Source organism: Hippocampus bargibanti, linkage group LG01, assembly GCF_051943395.1.
Source record: "Hippocampus bargibanti isolate YZ-2025 linkage group LG01, ASM5194339v1, whole genome shotgun sequence".
In the NCBI taxonomy this organism is placed as follows: Eukaryota; Metazoa; Chordata; class Actinopteri; order Syngnathiformes; family Syngnathidae; genus Hippocampus; species Hippocampus bargibanti.
The window spans coordinates 101,376-112,267 of record NC_142734.1 but is presented as its reverse complement, the minus strand read 5'-3'; the positions used below and the strand labels follow the sequence as shown (position 1 = coordinate 112,267).

The 10,892-nt window shown below is 45.9% G+C and overlaps 2 protein-coding genes across 4 annotated transcripts; one reads left to right on the top strand and one right to left on the bottom strand.

The window, feature by feature from the left end:
• Positions 1-253: 253 nt before the first annotated feature.
• mmadhca (metabolism of cobalamin associated Da) lies at positions 254-8,413 on the top strand. 3 transcript variants are annotated; one of them, XM_089010565.1, is made up of 8 exons: positions 254-342; positions 2,759-2,811; positions 3,112-3,253; positions 4,316-4,530; positions 4,776-4,881; positions 4,974-5,089; positions 7,014-7,100; positions 7,877-8,413. In XM_089010565.1, the coding sequence occupies exons 2-8, from the start codon at positions 2,800-2,802 to the stop codon at positions 8,099-8,101; spliced, it is 903 nt and encodes a 300-aa protein (XP_088866691.1). In that variant the 5' UTR covers positions 254-342; positions 2,759-2,799; the 3' UTR covers positions 8,102-8,413. The 3 variants fall into 3 exon arrangements, with proteins under 3 accessions (XP_088866691.1, XP_088866773.1, XP_088866610.1); XM_089010647.1 differs by lacking the exon at positions 254-342 and adding an exon at positions 899-922; XM_089010484.1 differs by lacking the exon at positions 254-342 and adding an exon at positions 2,266-2,350.
• Positions 8,414-8,464: 51 nt separating this feature from the next.
• On the bottom strand, positions 8,465-10,892 carry LOC148902605 (uncharacterized). The gene is given in 5 exon segments (XM_088994663.1): positions 8,465-8,503; positions 8,505-9,408; positions 9,891-10,037; positions 10,584-10,721; positions 10,828-10,892. Coding segments are annotated over 5 exon segments (1,293 nt in total).

The window sequence follows — 10,892 nt, the reverse complement described above, 5'->3', positions numbered from 1 at the left end:
ACCCTCTTTGTTACACGAAGCATTGGTTTGTGATTTTCTTCCTCACACAACCCAGAAACGTTTATGGAAGGTTAATAGAGGAATTTTGAGTAGTACAAACGGGGCTTTTGGGTGCGCCTTATAGACCAGAAAATACGGTACATGATCAAAGCTTTCTGGTCATCGACGCTGTTGGTAATCTCACAACAATTGTCAGACATTCCTGATTGAACTCTTTCTGCTTTCCAGCAGGTTTGCCCCCCAGAACAATTATGAGTGGTGCTCATGTTCTGACACATAAACCCAGTGACCCCATTTGGGGCAGGTGTTGTTAGCAGCCAGCTGGTTCCAGGCGAAAGAGTGGTAAGCCGCCATCGGCACTTATACGACTGATGTGTGTGGACAGCTAATAAATAGCAAATAGATGGCTAGCGAGGTAGCCAGCTACATAGCATCACAATAACTACAATTTTATCATGGCTCCTCATGAGATAAAAATACAACGTGAAACCTGAGTCCCAGAAAATTAGTTGACATCAAGTCCAGGCATTAAAAGTACCCAGCATTAATATACGATTCACAATGCCAATCAAATGGGCCATGCAGCGGGGACAGCGAGGTCGCACTTATCTTGAAGAAGGTCAGAAAAAAAACCCGCTCCAGGCGAATGGAGTGAGGCTCGTAAGCAAGCTGTCAATGGCACACGGCGACTCGGCTTCATTTGTCAGCAAGATGCCTGAAGTGACGCGATTTTCTTCTATTTGTGTTCAGCGGAAAAGTGCAAGGCGGACGTTCTGCCAGAGCTTGATTATGCTTCAATGTTATGTTGCTGCCAGCGGGGGACAAAGAAAAGCACTCTCGCTGGAATCAAAGCGCTTCCCCGTTCAAGCAAGTGCATCCACCGGGGAACTGCTTCATGCTTTTCCCATTAACTCGACATACGGCAATTGCTGATGGTCAAGCTTTCGAGCCAGTCTCTCTCGTCACAAACAATCTAGATAGCAATCGTTGAACATTGCATCCTTTTTTCAAGACCGTTTATTGTCATTTGGGTGCGGATGACTTTAGTACCCAGCGCGGGATAACAAACAAAGGTGCACATTCATATTCGGCTCGTATTCAAAGTGGCAAGCATGTATGGTCATTTCTTGTCATATATATATATATATATATATATATATATATATATATATATATATATATATATATATATATATATATATATATATAGGGCCAGAGCGAGCAGAACAATTTTAGTTCGCTGACGAAGCTTTCCGGATGAGGAGCGAAACGTCCGACGCCTTCAAAAGCTTTTCAGCGATAAAGGAGTGTTGTTCAGGAAAACCAGACATTGGAGCACAGAATTCGCGCTATGGCCTAGCAGCCGTCTGTTGGTGCTGATACTGCGATAACAACCCCGTAGGCCCTTGATGCATATGCATGATTGTACAGTGCACACACGCGCCGCTAACTCATTAGCTGTCACTGCCCCGAGGCTTCCAACTGAGGGTAAGGCCTCATTGCACAGTTCAGCAGCTCTGACAGTACTCGCGGCGCTTTGGACTTCCTTGTGTGAGCGTCAGGTGCAAGCACCTCCAGTTAGATTTCATCATTTGGATCCTTTCTGCCACAGCTGCCATTGCCATATTTGGGCCAATGTTAGTATGCCTAACTTTCTCGAGCAGAAACAGATGGGGCCAGCTTTTTATTTGGTGAATAGTCTCCCAGTCTGGAATGCCATTTCAAACCTGGTTTATTGTCAATGGAGTCCAAAAAAAAGCCAATAGCCAATCCAGCTGTTGTTCAATTGACAAACTGAATGTAGACGCCGGGAGTCCTTTTAACTGCCACTGATTAAAACAAGCAGCACCTTTGCAGCTGTAGGCGGGGTCCTACAGTGCCACCCGTTGGTCGCAAACCGAAACGTGACAAGACCCTTCCTCTGTTGCCATGATGTTCAATGGTCACATGGGGAAGATCAGGGTTTTCATGAACCGGGTTAGAAAAATCGCCACCAATGTAATTCATGCGTTACATTTATTCAGATTGACACTGTGGCAAACCTAACATGTAATGATGATACACTCACAAACACACGCACATCTCACGATTTGCCATGGAATAGCATCAGAACGACGACTGTCATTCACATTACGCCATCCATATTACGTGTGCACGCCAAGCGTTTCGAAATGTTAATTTTGAAACGTCCAATGGTAGTAACGATGGAAGTAAACAAGTGTGGACATTTTATTTACTTTGCTGCCCTCTTGTGGTGAGTCTTAAAATCGATAAGATTGAAACTGCGCGTGCGCAACATGTCCCAACTCACTTTCCGTAGTTATTTTGCGTCGGAGAAGACGTTGATGAGGTAAGAACGTCGTGTACTTAATAATATTCGAAAAACGGGTGTGCGATGGGATGTTTTTCACCGGTAAAACAAGCGTATGCACGTTTGGGAAAAAACAAAAATGTAATCATACAATGAAAGTAGAAAGTGTCAAAACAAGATCAGCTGATTCACCTTGCTGTTTTTCCAAATGCCAAACGCCATTAGCCGTAGTCGGTGGATTTTGGAACATCGTTCTCATATAAATGTCGTCTTGCTGATCTTAACCCTTATGCTTCATGAATACGCACGTGACCATAAAGTTGCGTCAGCTAGTTTGTGCGCGTGTGTGCTAACATAATTTAGCTAGCGTATCCAGATAGCCACAACTTTCACCGCATACACATCTCAAAAATTCGCCATCGTGAATTCATTTCTGCTTTCGAACAGATTAAGCGGATTTTAAAGAAGGCAAAAGTCAACTGCCGGCGATGCCCAGCACGGTAAGCGACACATTTGTATTTTCTAGTAGATGTGTTGACTCCATTCTCTTTAGCTAATATGTGGTCGTCGTTTCAAAAGAGTGTCCATGTGCATGCTGTATATTTAGAGGATAAACAATATGTGAGCCTACACCTACTACAGTCAGGAATGCCCAACGGTGCAACGAGTATTTGTGTACGATACGAACTGTATCGTGCCTCTGCAATTTTTTGACGATGATACGAGTGCAGCGTGCTCTACCGGAAACAAACTCCTTGAGTGTTCTACAAACTTGGCAATTCTGATTCTGATTCTGATAGGTGTTCTGTGGTGGAGGCCGCCTGGTCCGTTCTCAGACCCTCGCTCGGCACATTTTAGCGGCTCTAAAGATGGGGAGAGTCAGAACCTTCTCTACTGCAAACCCAGATGAACCTTATATATCCGTGGCACACGCACAATCAGGTATGATTTTCAATCTTCTACCCTTTTTTTTAATACCACCTTTAAACATGTGTAAAATGGTTGGAACTCCAAGTGCCAAAAGTAAAAACAATATATTTGGTAGTTTTGTGTTCTCCTATGAAAAGGGTCGGCAACCTTTCTGACCAAGAGAGCCGTAAAAGCAAAATATTTAGAAATGTTTTTCAGAGACACACACACACACACACACACACACACACACACACACACACACACACACACACACACACACACACACACACACACACACGTGTGTGTGCGTGATTACAACATGTCGGAATGTATTCTTTAAAATAATTTTGTGATCATACTCACCATCAATCTGAATGTTTTTCTGTTCCTTTGTAAAAATCCAGCCATACTATCGTAATAAAAGTCAATTTACCCGATCCATACGCAAAGTTACTGCTAGCCGGCCGGCACACTGCTCATTAGCTTGCACGCTTGCTTTTTGCTGTCTCTCGCAGAAGTACAGTAAAGTCTCGTTATATCGATATTCAAGGGAGTCCGAAAAAATATCGACATAACCGGGACTATCGATATATCCGACCCCGTTTGCATGTAATTTTCTCAGTGCGTGCATAGAAATAGTATCGATATAACCGGGACTATCGATATATCCGATATCGATATAACGAGACTTTACTGTATATTGATGCTAGCGTTAGCCTGGGGCTTGTCAAAGTGCCACTGATATTCGACTGTTTCATCGATAATATTGTTTCATTGCAAAGTAGAATCAGGTCAGAAGCTGTTCTCTCGACAAAGGCGAATCCTTCGGTCCATTCTCCCGGAAGCGTACGATACTCGTCATCTTTTTTTACTCGTCGGGCTTATTGAAAAGGGGCCGTTTATCCGTTTTGACGTGAACGGTCAGTATCATCCAATCAAAATTGCACATTTACCCAACCGCAGCCCGAAGAGCAAATGAAAACGGGAGAATATTTCGTTTTATGATGGAATGATCAAAAGAGCCATTTATGGTTCTGGAGCCCTGCCCTACGAAATATTTGAGCAAACAATGAATGAAGGTTTCCTCTGCAGGCCCTCGGACCGTGTGGCCCGATGAGAACATGGGGCCTTTCGGACCTCAGGACACTCGCTTCCAATTACCAGGCAACGCCGGATTTGACAGCCATCTGGATGGCTTGGAAGAGAAGAAATCTCCAGTGGACAGAACCGTGCCTGATGTTCTGTCAGCCCCGTGCAGCTCAGAGAGACAACAGTTCATCCTCGCCCAGTTTGTTCATGAATTTCAGGTGGGAATCATCAACGTTGTCGTGACACGAGGCAACACCCGTCACCGTGTGTTTCTTTTCAGTCAGTGAAGGGATTGTTGCCATCTTGTGGCATCATACAGTCAACCTCTTTGGGGTTGTAATAACTTGTTTGCACTGTTTCGTTTGTCCTCAAATCGCCGCCGTCTATTTCATTGCTCTTCGCAATTTGTTGTCATTAAATCGGCACTCTGGTCTAAGTATAATCTGCTCGTGCTGCTCATCAGGGGAAACTGCGCCCCGTATCCGAGCGCGTCCACAAAGCTGAGCAGTACTTCAATCAAGCGGACACGGATTGCTGCGTAAGTTCCTGCCCTGAGCTTTTAAGGAAAGGTGAGTGATCTTTTGAGTGACATTTGACCAAAAATAGTCCAGATGAAGTGGCGGTACATGAAGCTGAACCATCCAAATATTTCTTTTGTTAGATTTGGAGCTTTTGTTCCCGACGGTGCCCGATACTTCCATCACAGTTGTGACGGTCTCACAAAGGAGCGGTCGCTGCGAGGAGCCGGAGTTTGACAAAGAGCACTTACTCAACAAAGTGAGTATGAAATGTGGAGTGGTACCTCGAAAGCTCAACTCATAGTCCTCATTTGGGTCGTACCTGCCAACTACTCCAGTTTTGCTGTCATCAGTAGCTTTTCCATGATCCCATGCTAGCTGCTTATCGTTGATCCAAATCAACACAAGTTTTTCAACCTCTTCTATTGCCCGACACCGTTGCTTAGACAACACGGAAACACCCTTAGCCACACGTAGCAATGGTCGACTTGGCGTACTGCTACTGGGACGTTAAGTCGCTGGACCACTCCTGTACGACTGAGAGCTTACACAGACGCACGCCTCTCTGGTGTTTTTCCATGATCTCCTTCATTTTCTTTTGTGTCCTCCTCGTCGTAACACTAGCCTGTGGTGGGATCTATTTCGGCCCCATAATAACAAAAGTACTCCACTCGATAGCAAACCACATCTGCACTCAAAGGGGATGTGGAAAACTTGTGTGCGGTTTGGTGTTCATCCGCCGAAAACTAGTCCGCCAGCCACGTACGTAAGCTGAGGTACGGCTGTATCTGTAATGTTAAAAATCGTTTGACTTCCTCGCCTGACCAGGACTTTGCGGGCCCTGGACCCCGGCCGGCGTATTGCTGGGCTTTTCTGGTTTCAGAAGTTGGCAGGGATGTAGATGGCGCCTTTCTTGGCTGACTTTGGGCAAGGGGTGTGGTAAAACCTGGAGAGGTTGCCAGCCAATCGCACGACACAACTAGACAAAGGAGTATTCGCATTCACACACGCTATTGGATAGTTTGGTCTTCAGTCAAGTCAATTGATACTGGCCAGTCAAAGTGAATGCACAGTCATCAACACTTTTTTAATATTTCAGATTCTGCATTTTTTGCTTTGTCGAATTGAATTGATCAATCACCTTTGGTCTTTCAAGTGTGCTGCACACATTTCTTAACCCATCGGTTAAAATCATTCCACCAGGAATGCCTTGAACAAAATGTCAAGGTTGCAACTTGATACAGCAAAAAAAACCAACAACAAAATATGTCAACTTACATTAAAGTCATATTTTCTCAAAGGCTTGCATAGTACAAAATCAAGATACTAACTATGCTATCAACTCATTCACTGCCAGACAATGTGCAAAAATGTGTCCACTCCAGTGCCAGGGTTTTTGTCATTGTCACTCAAATTCCAGGACCCACACAATATTGACTTTTAGGACGACATAAACATTCAAGGCGGCGTACGAAATCTTAGACGACCGGCTTTAATCAGAAAAAAAGGGTTAATTCCTAAATTGCATGGGTCTGGATTTATCTGAGCTTGAAATGAGGGCGTCTGTCCAAAATGCAATGCAATTGGTTTTTATGGCGATTTAACAACCGTTGCAGCTGGAACAAAGCAATAACGTGGAAAAAAAAAGGAAATGCTTCCCCCTTGTGGAAAGGGAAAAACATTGCCAGAGGTCTGGCCAGCGCTTTATCGGCACCCCTAGCAAGAAAAACCAAACAAATTCGGGAATGACGTCCTGTCATATTTTCAATTCCCAAATAAATTCCGGAATGGCAGTCAATGAGTTAATAATCATTGAAACAGATTGAATGAGATGATGAAAACACGAGGCTAGCGCTGGCTGGTTCTAGCATCACAACATGTCTGACGTTACAAAGCCAGAGTGTCGTCAGGTTTTGGGGATCTGCGGAAGAAGCGGACCTGCAGCTTGTAGCCCCAAACTCTTCAACTTTCAGGCAGATGTACCAAGTAGTCGCCCGTAGTAAAGGACACCCGAACGTTGCACAATGCTTCAAATGTAGACCATCGCCAACGGCACGTGACCAGCATCAATGGAAATGGGAAGATGATTCTTTTTCCATCTTCTTCTGGAGCAGTTTGTGGGTTTGAACTATCCATGTTTGTAAGATCTGAAAGTTCCTGTGCCTCCTTCCTCCTCACTGCAGTTTGTGAGCGGTGCTAAGGAGATGTGTTTTGCGCTGTGGACCGCGGGCTACTGGGCCGACTTCATCGATCCGACAACGGGAGAAGCTGTGAGTTCTTTGGCCTCGTTCTTTTCTCTGACTATCTCGACACTTCAAGCGAAGGAAATGTCGAAATCTGAAGATCCATTAACTCATTCCCTGCCAGACGATGTGCCAAAAGGAGTGCGTGTGTCCACTCCAGTGCCAGGATTTTTGTCATTGTCACTCAGGTTGAGTGAACGCTAGCGCGCGTGGCTGCCACTGGCCACCCACAAAAAAAACTTATCCTGTGACCTTGAGTTTTGAAAGGCGCTTAGAAATGAAATGTATTGATGTATGTATATTGAAATGTATGAAACCTTAGACTCTTTTGTTTCATCAGTAAAAAAAATGTTAATTCCTAAGTGATATGGGTCTGGAGTTATCTGAGCGTGAAATGGGGGCGACTGTACAAACAAAATACAATAAAATACATATTGACTTATATAGCGCTTCAACAGCAGCTGAAGCATGGACAAAAGGCAAATGCTGGCCCCATAGTGGGAGGGAAAAACGTTGTCAGAGGTCTGACCAGCGCTTTATCAGCTCCTCCCGCAAGAAACAAACAAAACCCGAACATATTCGGGAATGGCGCTCCACGTCATGCTTTTCAATTCCCGAATAAATTTGGGAATGGCAGTTGAATGAGTTAATTGTTATGGCTAATTATTTAGCATTATGAGGGCTTAATACTGTTGTTACCCAATTGTTGTTTGCATGCATTCGCGGCGAATAGCATCATTGTAGCGGGATCAATGACCTGAAAAGTCATTGATCGCTGCTGTTTTTTGTGTTTTCCCCCACAGTTCTTTGCATCCCCGCTTCGTTCAAATTCAGGACAAAGAGGAGAGGAGCCACGGCGGCATTGCGGCTTCCGCATCGAGATGTCGGGCTCCTGCACGGTTATCCGACACGTTGGAAGAGGAACGCCGCAGTTCGTGGGGACGCTTTTCACCAACGCGCCGACCCACAGTGGCGCCATCACGCGACTACAAGGACGCTCACGTGGACTGGATGAGGACACTGAATAGTTAGCTTTGGTGGCTCCGGGTAAAAGCCAATGTTGTGAAAATGCTTGACGGAGAAGCACACGTGTGGTTTTTAGTTGTCTCTGTAAAGTGCGTGACTGATCCTGAGCGAGTCTGCGCTGGCCCTGCAAAGCGCATCCTCGGACCTGCACCACGACATTTGGCTTTTCAGCAGAAGATTTTAGCAGGCCGGGGCTATCGGTCCTCAAGGTTCGACACAACTGTAATGCTTAGCAGCTTTCAAAGTCTGATAGGACAAAGACGGAACGAATGAAGCCGCTGAACCAATAAAGTCACCCCAGGCTGCACTGACGACGACCATTCCTGCTATTTGGTTGGTTTGTCTTCACAATTTAGAATCCGATGTCAGAGTTTCCTGGTATTACGAGAAGGCGGCAACCTCGCCCGTCCGTCCATGCTCACAATCCAGAGATACTTTTGCAGTCCTTTTCCGAAAAAAAGCCTTGACTACCGTGAAAAAGTCCTTCTTTTTCGGTGCCCGGAGATGTTTTTTCAAAGCCCTGGCCAGAGCTTCTACAAAGACATGTTGGCAGCACACCATGGAAAAATACAAATGCTCCTTGGAAGCAAATTCCTGACAAAGGTCTTTGTAAATGTCAATGTGAAAGTCCCCAATGTTGTGCGGGTGGTTGGACCGCGTTTCTACCATCGTGCTCTTTAGCTGCGCTAGCATCCAGTCAATGTCCATCTCCAATACCGACTTGGAATTGGACGCGGCGATATGGTCCATCAGCTTCCACAGAAACACAGTCCAAAATATGTTTTCTTTCTTTGTCCACGTTTCCGTCGGCGAATGAAGGCACGTGTTTGCTGTTTTTGTGCGCACCTCAGCGGGCGTTTGAGCGCGAGTGCGCGTCACCGCCTTCTGACGCGACTGGACAGGAGTGGGAAGAGGAGCCACCAAGACCTTGGCGTCCTCCGACGAATTGCTGTCTCCGCAGTCCTCTTCCGTTCCGTACCGACCCGCCATCCTCATCTTTTCCAGGCAGTCCCTGAGCACCGAGATGGATTGCAAAGCGATTTCGCCAATTTCAGACACCTGGTGAGGCACGTCCAGGTGTGGCGCAGAGTCCGGCCGCGATGACGTTTTGGACAGTGCCGCGTTGACGGTCTCGGACACTTTGGCGGCGACCAATTCCAACAGGTGATCGCCGCTCGGAGACCTGATCTCTGAGGCGTTGATTGTGTCTTTGAGAGCCAACAGTAACGAGTCCCAAATGCATGCGTGGATATCATCCACCGTCACGCAGGAGTAGTTGAGCGCCTCTTGCGGAGAGTCGCAACCGTTTCTGTGAAGGGACAGGAGACAGTTGCACAGATTGGATTGCTTCTTGAGCCACAATAGACAGAAAAGACGGGAGCATATTTCAAAGTTTCGCGCTTAGATGGCCCTCGATGGAAGCACAGAAAATCTGGGGTCAATCTGAGGTGAACAGACAAAGCCCGTTAACCTGTCATCGTCATGTAGGATTAAGTTGCGACTTGATAAACTCCTTCACAGGATGAGGTCATTCGCCAGGTTACAAATCAATCCGTTTGTGAAAAGGACACGCAATTAAAATGGAAATGTTCTGTTGTTTAATAGTTGTTGGTGCTTGGCACGACTATCTTTGACTAAGGTCTCACTCACTTGCATTTGCATCGACTCTCAATGAATAGGTTGGCAGAGGGCCTCGGGCGTCGGTGCCTTTGAGCCTTTGCTCACAGTGTCCGACCGAACATCTCCGACACATTCATTTGCAGCGGGTGTGCGTCGAGGCTTTGGACTTACGCGAGGATCTGGGCGTGCTCTTCCACTTGAGGTAACACAACACTCAGCACCTCTTGAGAGATTTTGTACAGGACGCTTTGCCACATTTTCAATAGCACCATGAAAGCATTGCAATCAAAATGACCATATTCTATCAAGTCCCACGTCCTGCAAATGGGAATTAGCGGGTGTTAGCACACAAAGGACATGCTTTCTGTTGGGTCAATAACTTCATCACTCATTCACTGCCAGACGATGTGCAAAAACGTGGCCAATCCACTGCCGGGGTTTTTGTCATTGTCACTTGAATTCCAGGAGCCACAGACGTTTGACTTTTAGGACTACATAAACATTCAAGACAGCCTTAGAAACCGTAGACTGTCCTATTTCATCAGAAAAAGTTCATTCTAAACTATATGGTTCTGGAGTTATATGAGCTTGAAATGAGGGCGGCTGTCCAAAATACAATGCAACGCATACATTTATACAACAGCGCTTTAAGATCAGCTGAAGCCGGAACAAAGCGCTAACATGGGAAAAAAGAAAATGCTGCCCCATTGCCAGAGGCCAGGACCAGTGCTTTATCAGCACCCAAGCGTGAAAAAACAAAACCCAAACACATTTGGGAATGGCAGTCTACGTCATATTTTCAATTGGCGAATACATTTGTGAATGGCAGTGAATGAGTGAACTCCTTTCTTTTGTGCGACTTACTCGGATGTTAAGCCGTCGAGGTACAACTGTAATTCACCTTTGAAGAAGTCAGTGGCGAGCAGAGGCATGTTCAGGTTGCTGCAGCGCAGATATTTGCCTTCAAGTGGGGACTGACAAGAAGAGAAAGCAAAACAACCACTGGACGATCAAACACAAACACCCAAAATAATCCTGCTCATCCATCCATCTTCTGCCGGGGTCGTGTCGCAGGGGCAGCAGCTTCAACTTCCCTCTCCCCAGCCACTTCTTCCAGCTCTTTCTGACCAATCCCGAGGCGTTCCCAGGCCAGCTGGCCGTGTCCTGGGTCAT

What these genes read in the sequence shown, in the direction of transcription:
- mmadhca (XM_089010565.1), top strand. An exon ending in CCCTGAGCTTTTAAGGAAAG is followed by an intron (nt 4,882 to 4,973) that starts GTGAGTGATCTT and finishes TTCTTTTGTTAG; the next exon opens with ATTTGGAGCTTTTGTTCCCG. An exon ending in ATCCGACAACGGGAGAAGCT is followed by an intron (nt 7,101 to 7,876) that starts GTGAGTTCTTTG and finishes TTTCCCCCACAG; the next exon opens with TTCTTTGCATCCCCGCTTCG.